Below are 15,025 nucleotides of genomic sequence, written 5' to 3'. Positions count from 1 at the left end.
ATTTTCAGTAGGTGATTCGGTAAGCTTCGGTGGCCGTACCGTTCCAGATACGCGCGAGGTCTGCGTCGCTCAACGCGAGGTCTGAGAGGATGGTAGTCACCAGACCATGCCAGTGCTGCCACGATTTCGCTGGACCTGGACCTCCAACGTTGCACACCGGCCAGTCTGATCCAAACATAATCCGTGACGGCCCAAAAGACTTGAAGACGACCGAGATCCAGGGTTGCAGACGCGCAATCAGGGTTGCGTAACTCGCAGGTTCGTCTACTGACTGCGGAGGAAGTTCGGAGAAGAAGCCTGATAGCTTCATATATGTCGACTTATGAGTAGCCATTTTCTCAATGTATTCTTTCCATTGAGAGAATTCCGGGTGATCTTCTGATGCCTCGGATTCGGGTAGCTGTAAGTTAGGCTTGCAGAAGTGATTGATGACGATCCTGAGCGTGCTCCCAGTGCTATAAAGTTGGTCCATCATAGTGCAGGCCTCCTCAAGCTGAAACAGCCCGGCCGAACGCGCGTCGACGCCGAGATCAAAGGACAAGTTGTTTTGGCCAAGCCATTGCAATCCAGCGATGAAGTCGGGTTGTAGCATAGTTTTCGGTGGCTTGTCTTGAAGTAGATAGCGAAAGCCCTTCACCTTGTCCTTATAGTCGTCCGGGTAGAGATCCCATACTCGTCCAACGTACCTCGCAAGAGCGGCAGGACCTGCCGGCACGGGAGCAAATGGAACGATACCGAGACACAGCTTGCTGTCGCCAGCCTCGTGACCCTCGCCTTCGCTGGGCCTCCCCTGTGCGATCCGAGATAAGAACTCTGCTTCGGCTAGCGCATCTTCCCACTGATCATCGGACAGACCTGAAATCCGATCTGTTTCCAGGAAGACGAATCCAGCGAGAGGAGCTGTCCCTGCCGTGGCCTCTTTATACACGCTCACCGTGTTACCACGTTTGAGCACATGGTCGTCGGGCAGTGAACCGGCCCAGCTTAAGCGCGGTAAGTGAGATTGGGCAAACAGGTGGATGTGAGAGTCAATGATGGGGAATAGCTTTGGCGAAGACATGTTAATGGTAGACTTATGCAGCTTCAAACACCAAAAGATTTATAGCTGCTCGAGGACCATCATGCTGGTGGACTTCGGTCTGCAATTTCCCGACGCTTGAATTGAGGATAAAAGCGGTGCAGCTCTACCCCATCACGCATTCGAGTGCCCATCTCGAGCTGCCTGCCGCAAGTCATGTGTGATACATAGATTCGTGCATGTCTGCCACTGCGAGCCTCCAAGTCTGAGATTATCCTCGAGAAAAACTTGCGTGAACCGTGAATGGATTACCAGGTGTAAGTCATTCCACGTTGCGAGGCTTCCAAGTTCGAGCTACAGTACATGAAAGATCAGATAAGATAATCAGGTCAATTCTCGGCAGTGGCGTGTTCGGAGTCTCACCACAAAACGCGCGCGTCATCACGCACCTATATAGGCACCTTCACTTTGCGTCAACAGAGAGTAAATGTTCTGCAAGTCGAATATTGATGAAGCTGTGAACAGCATCATATACTGGGCGATGTCTGAGATCAGCAACATGCTCAGTCCGCCTATTTCAGCTGCGTCCCCCTCACCATCCACCGCGTCTGGCGTAGCGCTACACGTATCACCGAATCTACCCAACCCACGCAAGCAGCCGCTTGCTCCTGGCTCAGCAAAAGAGATCAATTTGATTCATTACCTGGACGACCAACTCCTACGTGTCTTCAGAAGATATGAGAAGCGGCTGCCGGAGGAGCAGAGAACGGTCGTTGAACCCAACCCGCCGGATGATGCACCTGGCTACAAAAACATGGAAGAGGTGGTAGCAGATCTAGATCCACTTGTAGACGTGGTCTGGATCAGCCATACACGTAAGTCAACCATACTGCCACTATCTGTAGGACGCGCGATGTCCTACGTCCAACGATGAGCGCATTGGCCCGGAAACCATCTGGAATGTGAATACTGCCTGTCGTTGCTCATCGACTTGGCACGTATCATAGAATCTAACCCATGATTTATAGCTCCTCTACAAGTTGCCTATCTACTCTCGATCGCGGGAGATATTGGTTCTTATATGCCAGCCTTTCCCTTCACACCATCGATCTTCCCAGTCCTCAGCAAGATTGACCAGGCCTTCGTTGCTCTCTTGAAACTTCCAAATCCAGCCGCTGGATCCGTGACTTCTAACCATCCTCCGACGAAGACCGACAGAGTGCGCATCAGATCGCTCACAGAGGAGATACGGGTGACTGCGGTGAATACTGCAACGAAAAGCGGAATCTCCGCCGACTTGGATGATTCATCAGACGAAGAGACCGACGGACAGTTGTCAACGTTCGACGCGAACCAGCCTTACAACGAGACTGCCATCGGCGCCGGCTTGGGCCGAATTTTCAAAGGTACAATAGAGATCCTCGGCGATTCACTAACTTGAAAAAACAGCCACAGCATTTCCCACAGACGATTCGGATAACACAGCAACTCCTTTTAAGGGCGTATTACAGCTCTAGGTCAGCTAAAGCTCCCTGGCACAGTCCCGAAATCAGCAAGCACACCTGGCCTTGTGGGTAGGCGTCAGCTGCCTGGTGGAAACCAAGAGCATCACACCATTGCAGACACCTTGTGCTATTCGTAACTCAAGAGAGCTACTCTTCGGCACCTTTCTGTACAAATCGACTATTCGCCGCCTGAGTTCAGATTGAGGTCGGTGGAGCTGTGCGAGAGCAGCTGCATTGTCACATCTCGTGATCGAGGCACAAGGAACGCGAAAAGGCTTTCGAGCTCCAAATCAGCTCTCCACATTCGACAAGGTATATCCAGACTTCGCGGACTGCATTAGTCGGCCAGGTGCTCAGCACGCCGATTGCTCGCCTCACCGTTCTTTTCGCTGAGGCAGGGGCCCCAACCAATCAGCGCGCGACACGGCGGTCCAAACCTCGAACACCTGCATCCCCGCTCCACCACTGACATCGAGGATTACCCACCACTTGGTACCCGAAGCTCGAAGCTCAAACTGCTGGATAGGCGGTGTTGGGTTGCTTTCGAATTTCTGAGCTCTTGGGTTCCGAACTGCCATCGGTCAAATACCCAGCTTGCTCCTTCCTGATCGAATTGGCCGAAACCACTCACCTTGACCTAACACCGGCCTCCTCAAAATGCTCCTCGTGAAAGCTGCCATCTGCCCATGGGCTCTTCTTGCAGTGCAAGTGTTCGGCCTGGTCATCACACGGGATTCGGACCAAAATGTCTTGGCCACCGATACAATAACAACGACGCCTTCTACTCCCACTTCCAACTTCGATTTGCATATCCTACAGACTGAAACTCCCACAGCAAGTCTCTCAGTCGCTGAATCTATACCTCTTATAACGCAAGCTCCGGCCTCGAGCGCTGGCGGCATTCGAAAACGCCAGCCATGCTGCTTCGATGATCGAGGTTTCCGAGTTGATTGTGCAACATGGACTGGCTACTACTGTAAGTGTTACAACTCTCTGAACCTCGCTAATCAGACTAACTGGGAGCATAGATACTTGGGGTCCCAGCGGAAACCCGTACGAAGGCGGACCTGAGTGTGACGGCAACTGGAACGGTGACGGAAGCGGCAGTGGCGGCGGGACCGGCAGTGGACAGAATGATGGCAATGGTCAAGTGGCGCCTTACGACAGCTCAGCAACGACATGGCCTCAACGCGAATTCAACCTGGCACTCGGCATTGGCCTACTGTTGATAGCAGTGATGCTGTAGAGTAACAATGTTACCTTGCAGTCACCGCAAAGCCGTTGTATATCCATGGAAGACCTCTTTCTTCGCCGACAAACAAATCATGATGACTTTTCTCTTACACACAGCAATCTAGCGACCAATTCCAAGCAGAACGTGACAACTGAGACCTGACTCAAGGTATCTTGGCTCACTTCGATCAATCTTCGGCCTGAAGTGCCTACAAGCAGTCATCCGAGATTCTACCCCTTCACCTGTCACTGACCGCAAACGTACCCTTGGCTGACTGGTGCTTTCAGCGGCCACTAGAGTTGGATGTCCAGATACTCCTACTGCAGGTTCTTTCTATGGCCACTGCACCCTAGAAGTCAAGTCAGAGGTTCCAAATTCGAAGCATGTCGCCAATCAGGCAGTTGGGTGTCGAAAAGTTGTCGCTCATTGCTACAGCCGTACTGACCAGTATGATCACTGCAAACGCCGCAGAACCTGTTCCTCGGTATCCCCGCGGCCCATACTCGGATTGTCAGGAGCCAGGTGCGGTCTCTTGCTGCACAGCTATGCGCGGCTCGGAAGGCCGGTCATGCTGGCAGAGTGGACCGTCCCTTACGATAGATCAAGCCTTCGCCGGACTAGAAGACAACGCCTCCGACACAACTCCAGTCAACCCGGTCACAACGCTCGACTCGACATCGACACCGCCGCCATCGACGGACGTCCAAACCTCGTTACAAGAGCAGTCTCCTACTTCGGCATACGTCCGGAATCAGAGCACCACTTCTTTTAGACCCACCCCGAGACCCTTTTACGTGACGAGCGACTCCTCAACCGAGGCTGATACTGTGGGTTTCGGTGAGAGCGAAGATTCAACCACTAGCCCCAGTGGACATGAGAGCTTGGCCACCGATACTGATACTATCGAAGCAGACGTTTCGCCACAGACGCCCACAATCTGCTGGAGGACAACAAGCATTTACATCACGACAACAATTAGCGTCGCAGCGTCGCAGAATCAGTCGATAGCAGAGGTTGAGGAGATTATGCAATCGATATCGACCCCGCTGCCGCCTTCAAGCTTAGACAGTTCAAGTTCGCAAAACATATTTCAACACGCTGCCGTATCTGCTATAGCCACTACCAGCAACAGCCTGGGAAGCACCACGACCATATATCACGACTACGGGTTGGGAGAAGCATCGTCCCTGAGTTCCACAAGTAATCAGCGGTACGAGAATAGTTCCAACGAATCTCACAGCTTGATTGGCACGCTGGCGCCTCTCGACACCAGCCAAGCCGGTTCGAGTGCAACGATTAGTGGACAAGCGATTCCCACAACCTTGACTTTAACAAGCATGGACGTGTCGACAATCACAGCAATAGTCACAGTTGAACCGCAGACGTGAACATAACCTATGGCTTCATTGACGATCCGTTTCGCATCGCGCCTATCAAGCCGGACCTTCACGGATGGCAGGAACGGAACGATGGCAGCAGTCATGAGGGTCACCGCCTGTGCCTTCTCTCCCCGCGTCTCAACGCCGAACCAGCTGTACCTTCCGCAGGCGCAATGGCGGAAGGTGCAACTCTGGTTGCAAGGCGTTTTCCTCTTCCAAATCCGAAACTCTCTCGCGAACCATCACCACTACAACGTGCAACAACACTAGCCACCAACACGCTCAACCGAGCATTAATTACTTTTACACCTCTTACATACCTCCCAAAGACCTTTCATTGCTGTCACAGCCGCACCCAACCAGCAGTCCACAACTATGCCCACCGGCGTCCCTGTCTCGAGGTACAACATGCTCGATAATGGACCGAATGCCTTCAGCTTCAGTCGGACTGCTCAAATATGTGACTTCGACGGCGTGTTCTGGCTCGATGAGCATGGTCGCTGCTCCGTACCTACCCCAATCGAGACAAAGGCTCCTCCGACACCCGTCATGGATCTCGAGACCAACTACGCCACCGTGACCGAGGCTCCTATTCGTCAAGAGAAAGCTCTTGAAGAATACGCGCAAACCATCATAATCAGCTACTCTGAGATTCCGGGCGGTGCTGTCTCGTCCTTAAAGCCATCTCGAGGACTTGCGTTCCTAGCCGGGGTCTTGATCATGCTGTTCTGGCTCTTGCCAGTTGCGGCAGCATATCCTTGCAGCATGGAACAATTTCAGACAATTTCAGAACGGGGCACGAGTCCTGTGATGCTGAAAGTGTATGACAAAGCTCTCGGCAATTGCGGAATGAGGAGTCTTTGATTGAGAAGAATACCATTGGCAGCTGATGTCCATATTCGAGGCTGGGACAATGCACACTTGATCAGTCTGCCTCGTCTGCTATTTGAGCCACGGAGAAGACCTGGTGTTCCTCCAAGTCAGTGCTGACGCAGACTGGTATGACCGCGTAACCTCGGAGCGATTCTAGTGGGTTTACGTCCAGCCTGGTAGATGGCGGAGTAGAGGCAAAAGGCTGAGAGTGACTCAAGGCGGTTCCATTGTTATTCTGAAGACGATCAATCATTGGCAGTGTAGCTAGTATCCGTAGCCATGCGAATCAAGTTCGAATCTGTGACTGTGCGACGGTTTCACTGTTTCCTTCGTGAGTGACTGGCAGCGGAAGAAATGGCCCTGTTCCTGCATCCCAACGGTGCTATGACCAATCTAGAACAACGACCCACAGCACTGACCGGATATCGCAACTGGCCGTGCTGCGTTCCGGCAGTCTGTGGCATTCGCCTGACGCCAGTCATCTAGTGGCGGACAAAAGTATCATCTACATAGATGCTGGAGCCTGGGCGGTCTTCCTGCCGCCCGCTCGGCATGGCACACCCCTGGCTCCAAGCACGGCCACCGGGCAACGGCGGCGGCGGCTTGGTTGCCGTCGCCTCGAAAACACTGTCGTGGATGTCATCACCACACACTGGACAGATCTGGGGCGTTGACTCTGGTTCGTGGTTCGGACCCACGCACATCCTGCCGTTGTTGGGACATGGGTAGACCGTCGCGCGAGTTGACATGCAGCGTTTGCGAAATCGGAATACTGGTGAGCGCAGGGGGGTTCATACCGATACTTTTCTTCTGCTGCCTATAATACTGTGGTATGTAAAAAGACGTTGATGCCGTTGTTACTCGGCTTTTATCACACCCAGATTGGAGTTCACCTCAGACACAAACATAAACACAGCGTAGCAACGTTGCGTCGCCAGATACGCGAATATCAGCATGGGATCCATCCAACGCTCCATCACGGTCCATGGTCGACACTACAAGGTCCCCGAAGGACCCGTCGTGGTCGTCTGTATCGACGGCTTTGACCCAACGTACCTCTCAGCCGGCTGTGAGGACGGCATCACGCCCAACATGGCCTCCTTCATCGAGTCGGGCTTTCACACGACCGCCACCTGCGCCATGCCGTCCTTGACCAATCCCAATAACATGTCCATCATCACGGGCGCTCCGACCGCCGCTCACGGAGTGTCGGGCAACTATTACCTGGACAAGAAAACCGGGCAGGAACACATGGTTCTAGACGACGCGTCGACCATTGGCACCACCATACTGGAGCAGCTGGCCGGCGCCGGAGTGCGCGTCGCCGCCATCACCGCCAAAGACAAGCTGCGGCGCATCATCAATCGAGGCCTGTTTGCCGATCAAGGCGCCATCTGCTTCTCGGCACAGTGTGCCGGCGAGTGCACCATGGCCGAGGCTGGGATCGAGGACGTCGAGGCATGGCTCGGCCGCGGCGCTCCTCCGCAATACTCGGGAGACCTCTCGCTGTTTGTGTTGGACGCCGGAATCAAGTTGCTACAGGAGGGCAGGGCGGATCTCTATTACCTCACGCTGTCCGACTACATCCAGCACAAACACGCGCCGCGATCCGCCGAGGCCGACTGGTTCATGTGTGAAGTCGACAAGCGGTTGGGAGAGCTGATCAGGCTGGGGGCCGTCGTCGCCGTGACGGGCGACCATGGCATGAGTGACAAAGCTGATCCCGAGGGCAATCCCAACGTTCTCTTTCTGGAAGATGCCATCCACGCCAAATGGCCCGAAGCAGGCGCCCGTGTCATTTGTCCCATCACGGACCCCTTCGTCAAACACCATGGCGCTCTCGGCGGATTCGTACGTGTCCATCTGCTCAACGACAACGACACTGCCAAGGTTGCAGAAATGGTGAGTTATTGTCGCACACTTCCAGAGGTGGAGGCTGCGTATACAGGACGGGAGGCAGCCGCGCTGTTCGAAATGCCCGTGGACCGTGAAGGCGACCTGGTTGTGATCGCGAGCAAGAACGCAGTGATAGGTGGACGCAAGGACGAACACGACTTGACTGCATTGAAGGGACATAGGCTCCGATCGCATGGAGGGCTTTCGGAACAGGCGATTCCATTACTGAGGTCGCGGCCCCTCCAGTCCAAGAACAGAGACGCAGCCACGGACCGTGCGTGGCGGAACTTTGACGTGTTCGACGTCGCACTGAATTATTAAACACCACCTATGCGGCTCTTGGAAAAGAGAAAAACAAAAAAGGGTAGCCATAAATAGCTTCGTGTGGTCGTCACAACATGCTTTCTCTTCTCTTCTCTTCTCTCATCCGACAGAACCTAGATCCACGTTCCACAAGTCGGCGCAATCAGCCTCAAACTCGGTGGAGAACGCTGTCCAGTCGATATTCTGCGTCGATGCAAGGCCCAGAACGTCCTTGGGAAGTAGTCGTAGATCGAATGCTGGGGGAGAGTGCACTGCTGCACTCTCACCGCCCTGCAGCTGCTGATGGGTGGCGGGACTGGACCTTGGTCGAGAACCCAGGGCCATAGACAACCCGTTCGCCACGACCAGGAAGGGATTTGAGGGGTGCACCCTCTGCCCCGTTTCATCCAACACGTCGAAGAGCTGGTGAAGGGCCTTGAGAACCTCGGCCTTGTCGACGAATTGGGCATTTGCGGAAGACGCCCCGAGTAGGAAGACCGAAGCAAAAGCGGCCATGGTGATCAGATACGATGGTAACAACGAGGCGGCCTGATATCCTGCCGCGACACACCGGACAAACGACAAGGCGCATTCAGTGGCGCTGCGGGCGAGCGTGGTGGCCATGCCCGTGTTTGTCGCTCGGGAGGGCGGGCCGCGAAATACATGCGAGAACAGACACAACTTGGCCGAGTAGAAGTACAGATCCATGTTGTGTTCCTCAAACTGATCCAACGCATCTCGGCGAGAGAGCGAGTCGGTCCATTGGCGCCGCCATTCATCGAAGTAGTGGCTGAGTTGCTCCAAGTCGGCGGACCGGTGCGGATCAAAGGGGCTGCCGACGTCGGCGCCGAAGAGATCAAAGACGCGGTTGCTCAGGGACCAGAGCTCGAGATGGCTGATGAGCTTCGCGTCGGACGGGACCGAGAATTCGCTGCGCAGGAGCGCCCGGGGGTTTTGGAGCGACCGCATGGTGCGCGTCATGGGAGGTCGGCCGTGTTTCAGAGAGCAGTGATGGTCGCAGATGAAGACCAAAAAGTACAGCCTGGTTCGTTCATAGCACTTCCACTTGATGTGGGGCATTTTGGTGATGCATCGATGGAGATTGAGCTCCGAACTGAAGCGAACCGCTAACGAATCGAGTCAGATGGACTTCGTGATTGGGGGGGGGAGGGGACTTTGTAGAAACGGCTTACCCAATGCGCACAGTGCGACTGAGATTTCTCCCAGCCAGAAGGACCCAATGCACATGGCGCGGATGTCGTCGAAGGTATGATCTTTGGAGAACAGCTCACCAGCCACCTCAGCTTGGAAGGCCTTGAGGCAGCTCTCGTAGTGGCGTGAGGCGGAAGCGAGGGCGGCAACGGTACACACGGCGGCCGTGAGCAGAGAAGAGCGTGACCGGACTTCGGACAGAGATCCGCTTCTGGCCAGTAGGTTGTAGATGTGGCGGTCGAGATGGTCGTGGTAGAATTCAAAGAGCTCCTGCCCGGCTTCTTCTGGCAGCAGTCCTCGAGCAATGAGGTCCGGTTTGGTGTTGGAACTTTGGCCGGCATCGCTCAAGGGTTGACCCGTGATGGAAGACGCTGGGAAAGCGCCCAAGCTGCACGAAAGATTCAAACTGGTGTCAGCGGCCGACGACGGCGTTGCTGTTGCCAGGGCCATGGGCGAGTCTTGCATCGGGCTCTCCAGGCCAAACGAATGGCGCACACTTGGGGCGTCGTCGTTTCTGGATGTGGTCTTTCGAGCAAGCAGCTTTTCCAAGCTCTTCACGCGCTCCTCGATTTCTTCTTTCCATCTGCAGCACCATGGTCAGAATGAAAAACTTTCATGGAAGTGATTCACACGAACGTGATATCGTTCTCCAGAATCATCTGAATGCTCTTATTCACCGTACAATTCAGCCCGCGGCCTTTGCAACGACTGCAAGGAGGCTTCGAATTGGTCATGTGACATTTGATCTGGATGTGGTCGTAGCAGTCAGCTGTTGAGATTCTGCCTCCACAGGCCTGCTGTTGTGTACCTTCAGCTTACGACATGCCACACAAGCTGTAATCTTGCGAGTGATATCTGGAGGTTTCCGGTCCCCATATGCCTCCCTCAGAGCCATTGCAGCCGATGGTGCCGCCATTGGAGCAGATGCGGCGATCTAGGTGCTGTGGCTTGCAGCTATGCCACCTCTCTGCAGTCGCTCTCAGCCTCGACTGTTTTGAGTCCCGTGTGAAGCGTAGCATTCGCGGTTACTGGGACGGTGCGTGTGTAGAATATCCCGGACGCACTTCCTGCCGTTCAGGGTCCACCGATCATGGCCAATTCGCACACGTGGGACGCCTCAAGCGCCAATCATATCGAGACATCTACAAGCTTGCAAAGAGAGCACCACGGGGTGATCCAGAGTGACCAGTAATATCAAATTCAGATTTGGCGTTGAAAGGTTGCAGAACTGGTGCTTCAAAACCAGGGGAATCCAGTTACTATCTTGGAAGGCTAGTACATGGCTGTCCCCGTTCGTGTTTTGGCTTTGTAACAACTTTTCGCCAACCACAGTGATTCAATCTATTTACTTTCCACAGACGGCTTGGTCTTCTTGCTTGTCGATCGACAAAAGAAATCTGCTCTTCTCAGTGTCCAATTGTTGCTATTTCCAGCCGTAGAGAGGGTATCGATGATCAGTTGTCCATGAGACGCTCATTTAGTAGCCATATAGACCGGTGTGCTCCGACATGGTGCTGGACTTGATCTTTGCGTTCTCCTTTTTCAGCAGGTATCTCATGTACCACGAGCCAGCGATAGCCAACGCAGCAAATCCACCGGCTGTGCCAAAGCCCACGGCGTACCGGGGTGAGTCAGTCTTTGGCCAAAGGTAAGCACCATAGATGGACCCAAGGTTGCCGATGACGTTGATCATGGCGAGAATAACCTATACTGCTGTCAGAGAAGCCCATTGTCGAGGCGAACATCTTTCTACTCACCGCTTTCTTCTCTTTTGTCTGACCCAGCGTGGAGGCTGCCCAGCCGACAATGACGGAATTGACCGAGTAGACGCCGATAGGGAATACAAAGCATGCAATGTAGCGAACAGGGATATTGAGAGTGGCAGGGGCGACGATAAATCCAAGCACTGCAAAACTCATGCCCGCAGTAATGTGCCACGTTCTTTCATGATGCCTTCCGGAACTCCATCCACACAGAAATCCAGCTGCACCAGCCAGGAGATAAGGGGGGCAAGTGAGCAGGAGAGTGATAGTGGTATTGAAACCAAAGGTCTTGATGACGCTACAATCAAGGCGTCAGTTCGCGTGGCCCGTGATATAGGTAGAGCAGACTCACGTTGGGAAGAAGGAATTGAAAGAAGCTGCCGACAGCTGGAACATCTTGATCAAGCAGAAAATCCAAGTTCGAGGATCCTTGCAAGCCTGGACGAGACCGTGCCATGTGCTGGTCTCTGTGTCGTCGCTGTCGGCGAGTCTGTCACGCTCCATCCGGGCGTGAGCAAGTTCGCGCTCCCGTGGCTTCAGCCACCGCGTTGTTAGGGGACCGTCTGGAAGAGTGAAGAACCCAAAGAGCGCAATTGCGGCTGTGATGGAGCCTTCGACGATAAAAAGCCTGCGTCGTCAGCCTAGCGTAGTGTTGAGGAGCGCGGCTATCTTACCATCGCCACCCGGCAATGCCATGCAGGCCATCCATGCCGGCGAAAATTCCAGCGGCGATGAGGCCGGAGAAACCGGTGGCGAGAATTTGGGCGCCATACAGGATTGCGATGCGTGCTGCAACCTCTGCCTAACGTCAACCTCTGCCAGTCGGTGGGAGTGCTTCAACTTGCTTACCTCGCCTCGTGTAGAAACAGGATAGAGTGTAGGTAGCTGCGGGATAGAATGGGGCCTCGGTGATACCTAGAATGAACCTGCACGCAACAAGTCCACCGTAGTTTTGCACCAAGGCCGTGCAGCCTGCCGTTGAGTCAGTACTGTACTTCTAGTTGAGGATTTGGAAATATCAGACCCGAAACAGCCGCCCACACCAGCATCCAGATCGACATGTACCATGAGGGGCGCTTGACTCGGGTGATCAGCATATTGCTGGGGATTTGCATGAGCATGTAGCCAACGAAAAGGATCGAGACGGTGGTGTTGAACTCGTTGCCCTTCATATTCAGGTCTTCTTCGAGGTCGTTGAGGCGTGCTTGGGCCACGGCATTACGGTCGACGTAGTTCATGAAGTACATGAGGCAAAACATTGGCTGGCAAAGTTAGTTGTAATGGGGCAACTGGGAGCACAGAAGGCGAACACACCATAATGCACCAGTCCAACTTGCGCACGAGCTTGAGCTCCTCGTCGTCGCGCTGGACGACTGCGCCAGCATAATCGGTTTTGGTCACGGCCGGATGCTTCTGTTCGTCGAGAACAGCATCCTCAACCGTGGCCAGAGCATCAGTTTTCTTATCAATGTGGGTATTCGTTGCCATGATGAGGTCCGAGCTACCTCTGTTTTAGGTATACCGTATAGGCTGGATGTAGGCGGTGGTTTCCTATCCTCCCTGTGTCATTTCTTCGAAATCATCGTGAGCTTTATATCTCAATCATTCTGAAGACCAAGACCGTCTGTTGAAGATCGCACGACCTTGAGTGAGAGGTAAGTATACACGTGCACAGCATCCAGCCACATGCCTGAGCGATCGACGCTGGCTGGCTGAGTATTGATATCGCCAACACGTCCTCTTGCCTCTCAGAGAGTTGACCGCGATGCGTGCACCAGCGGCAAATGCAGTCATCTCGAAAAGTGCGGCGGCAATCCTGCCGTGCATTATACCGACCGGTGGACGGCAACCAAAGCGTGCCCACGTGTAGCTTGACAGCGTATTCTATGCGTGCAGGGTCTCGTGCGACAGACCGTCTTTCTCATTGGCTGCTTACCTATACACGGAAGCACGTGTCCGCCATGTGCGGCTATACTCCACGTCGAGCTATCAGTCTTCACTACGGAGTAGAGGTTCGCCGATTCAACAAAAAGCAGCACGTGGACTCTGGACAGCTTTGATTCTCCTGTGGGAAAGACAGTTCGCCGTATGGACTATCTTGACTTCCATGTTGAGACCATTGCTAGACCAACACCCACCTCTAATCGTTCTTGCGGTCATCGTCCTTGTTGGGCTGAAAGTTGAGCTGATTGCCATTGTAAAACTCGTTCTTGCCAACGTCTTCTGCTCGTTGATCCGCCAAAGTCCTGACGCGCATAGACCGTTGGTTTGAAGCAGCACTTTCACCAAGTGTGGAACCTTGAGCGGGTCTTGTTTCGGCTGCAGGCTGGCCGTAGCCGAGTATGCTTCTGAAGCCACCAAAGAGAGCTCCTGCAGTGCCCGTCACCAAGTTGTAGCCTCCAGATACTGCCGAACCGACGATACCACCAGAGGCGCCAGAGTACGACTCGACGTAGCCTTGGACAGGAGCAATGACAAACGTGCAGCTGTGCTTGATGCCCAGATCTGATAGCGCCATTTCTTCCTCTGAAGCTTCAATCTTCTTGTTTGGTAGCGGTGTGAGGATAAGCTTGAAATCATAGGGAACATTGGATTCGATTGCAGAGTCGATCCACGGCCGGAGGTCGGTGGTGATGGTGGAGATTGGCTTGAACGTCTCTCGTATGACGCTGCCGTCAAACGTACGGACTTGAACACGCACTTCATTGCCCGTTGGTTTCAAAGTCCCCCCTGTAGGCGGAGAAGTGGCCGCTTCATCGTTCTGCTTCTGGACTTGCTCCCTTCGCCGACGCTCTTCTCTGTCAGCTTTGATCTGGGCCTTGATTCGCTCACGCTCCTCTCGCTGCTTCTGCTCTCGATCGCGTTGCATCTGTCGATACTCATTCTGCTGGGCCCGTTGCGCCTCGCTGAGTTCAGGTTGAGAGGCTGGGTCGGGCACCTGAGGCGCTGACGGCCGCTGGGGGGCAGGTGCAGGCGCGGTGGATCGTTGAGAATATACTCGCCCGGTAGCTGAAGGGGCCGCGTCCGCCTGGCCCGAGGTAGCCGATGTTTGTACCTTCATCTGGGCTTTGATGGCCGCGGCAGGAAGTCTAAGCATTAGACGATCCCGTGCCGTCTGCGATAATTCTGGTTGATCATTTTGGTCAAGGGAGCGCAGCCGTTGGACCTCCTCCTTGAATATCGGCAGCCTGCTCAAAACGCCTAGCTGAGCTTCCAAGATCTTTGCCGGTGACTCCCCACAAGCCTTGAGTCCTTCTGTAAACTCTCGTAGAGCATCGTACGCATTATTCGGCAGTCTAGGTTGACCAGCAGACGGCGGCAAATCGAGATATCCAACAGTTGGGCCAGAGGAGGATGGGTCTGCCTGAGTTGCGTCTTTGACGACTTCATCCGACTGCTCGGCAAGAGATGGTGCATTGGACTGTTCTGGGCCATGTGGTGCGATCAGTTGCTGAAGCTTCTGTCTCAATTGATCAATCGTAACCTCCGCAGCTTGGATATTTGCTTGCAATGACGCATTCTTGATGACTATCACCGCCGGTGTACTATTGACGGGTGCTATAGGCGTGAGGAAGGCTGCTTCTGAAGATCCTGCTCGTAACCTGATGGCCACGACTTGTTCATGCATATGCTCGCTAAAAGGGCTTGATAATAGAACTCCCTCCCATTCCTGAGACTTGTCCGAATCATCTGCTAGGCTGTTAGCGACATATCGCGGGGATCGGGCACGATCAACTCACCATGAACGAAGCAAAGCACCGCCATCTGTTGCTGGATCGCCAGTGCTATGCCGCTCTGCAGATCACCATCGTGGAACGCCATTTCTCAGATGTTAGCACAGT

The 15,025-nt window shown here is 54.1% G+C and overlaps 7 protein-coding genes across 7 annotated transcripts; 3 read left to right on the top strand and 4 right to left on the bottom strand.

Annotated features, from left to right (window-relative positions):
* Positions 1-4: 4 nt before the first annotated feature.
* HMPREF1541_03980 (uncharacterized protein) lies at positions 5-1,060 on the bottom strand (the record flags this gene model as incomplete). The annotated part of the gene is made up of 1 exon (XM_008718328.1): positions 5-1,060. The coding sequence occupies one exon, from the start codon at positions 1,058-1,060 to the stop codon at positions 5-7; it is 1,056 nt and encodes a 351-aa protein (XP_008716550.1).
* Positions 1,061-1,559: 499 nt separating this feature from the next.
* Positions 1,560-2,459, top strand: HMPREF1541_03979 (uncharacterized protein; the record flags this gene model as incomplete). Its single annotated transcript, XM_008718327.1, has 2 exons — positions 1,560-1,893; positions 2,047-2,459. The coding sequence occupies 2 exons, from the start codon at positions 1,560-1,562 to the stop codon at positions 2,457-2,459; spliced, it is 747 nt and encodes a 248-aa protein (XP_008716549.1).
* A 721-nt stretch (positions 2,460-3,180) lies between these two features.
* HMPREF1541_03978 (uncharacterized protein) lies at positions 3,181-3,769 on the top strand (the record flags this gene model as incomplete). The annotated part of the gene is made up of 2 exons (XM_008718326.1): positions 3,181-3,499; positions 3,552-3,769. The coding sequence occupies 2 exons, from the start codon at positions 3,181-3,183 to the stop codon at positions 3,767-3,769; spliced, it is 537 nt and encodes a 178-aa protein (XP_008716548.1).
* A 3,194-nt stretch (positions 3,770-6,963) lies between these two features.
* On the top strand, positions 6,964-8,226 carry HMPREF1541_03977 (phosphonoacetate hydrolase; the record flags this gene model as incomplete). The annotated part of the gene is made up of 1 exon (XM_008718325.1): positions 6,964-8,226. The coding sequence occupies one exon, from the start codon at positions 6,964-6,966 to the stop codon at positions 8,224-8,226; it is 1,263 nt and encodes a 420-aa protein (XP_008716547.1).
* Positions 8,227-8,328: 102 nt separating this feature from the next.
* On the bottom strand, positions 8,329-10,315 carry HMPREF1541_03976 (uncharacterized protein; the record flags this gene model as incomplete). The annotated part of the gene is made up of 4 exons (XM_008718324.1): positions 8,329-9,335; positions 9,402-10,003; positions 10,057-10,166; positions 10,229-10,315. The coding sequence occupies 4 exons, from the start codon at positions 10,313-10,315 to the stop codon at positions 8,329-8,331; spliced, it is 1,806 nt and encodes a 601-aa protein (XP_008716546.1).
* Positions 10,316-10,897: 582 nt separating this feature from the next.
* Positions 10,898-12,671, bottom strand: HMPREF1541_03975 (uncharacterized protein; the record flags this gene model as incomplete). The annotated part of the gene is made up of 7 exons (XM_008718323.1): positions 10,898-11,125; positions 11,178-11,481; positions 11,536-11,811; positions 11,858-11,981; positions 12,033-12,155; positions 12,208-12,445; positions 12,498-12,671. The coding sequence occupies 7 exons, from the start codon at positions 12,669-12,671 to the stop codon at positions 10,898-10,900; spliced, it is 1,467 nt and encodes a 488-aa protein (XP_008716545.1).
* Positions 12,672-13,323: 652 nt separating this feature from the next.
* On the bottom strand, positions 13,324-15,005 carry HMPREF1541_03974 (uncharacterized protein; the record flags this gene model as incomplete). The annotated part of the gene is made up of 2 exons (XM_008718322.1): positions 13,324-14,876; positions 14,924-15,005. 2 exons carry the CDS (start codon positions 15,003-15,005, stop codon positions 13,324-13,326), a joined length of 1,635 nt encoding a protein of 544 aa, XP_008716544.1.
* Between the last annotated feature and the right edge of the window lie 20 nt (positions 15,006-15,025).

Source organism: Cyphellophora europaea (genome assembly GCF_000365145.1).
Source record: "Cyphellophora europaea CBS 101466 unplaced genomic scaffold supercont1.3, whole genome shotgun sequence".
NCBI classification, from domain to species: Eukaryota; Fungi; Ascomycota; class Eurotiomycetes; order Chaetothyriales; family Cyphellophoraceae; genus Cyphellophora; species Cyphellophora europaea.
Note: the sequence above shows the minus strand (reverse complement) of the source record. Positions and strands in the feature narration are given on the sequence as shown.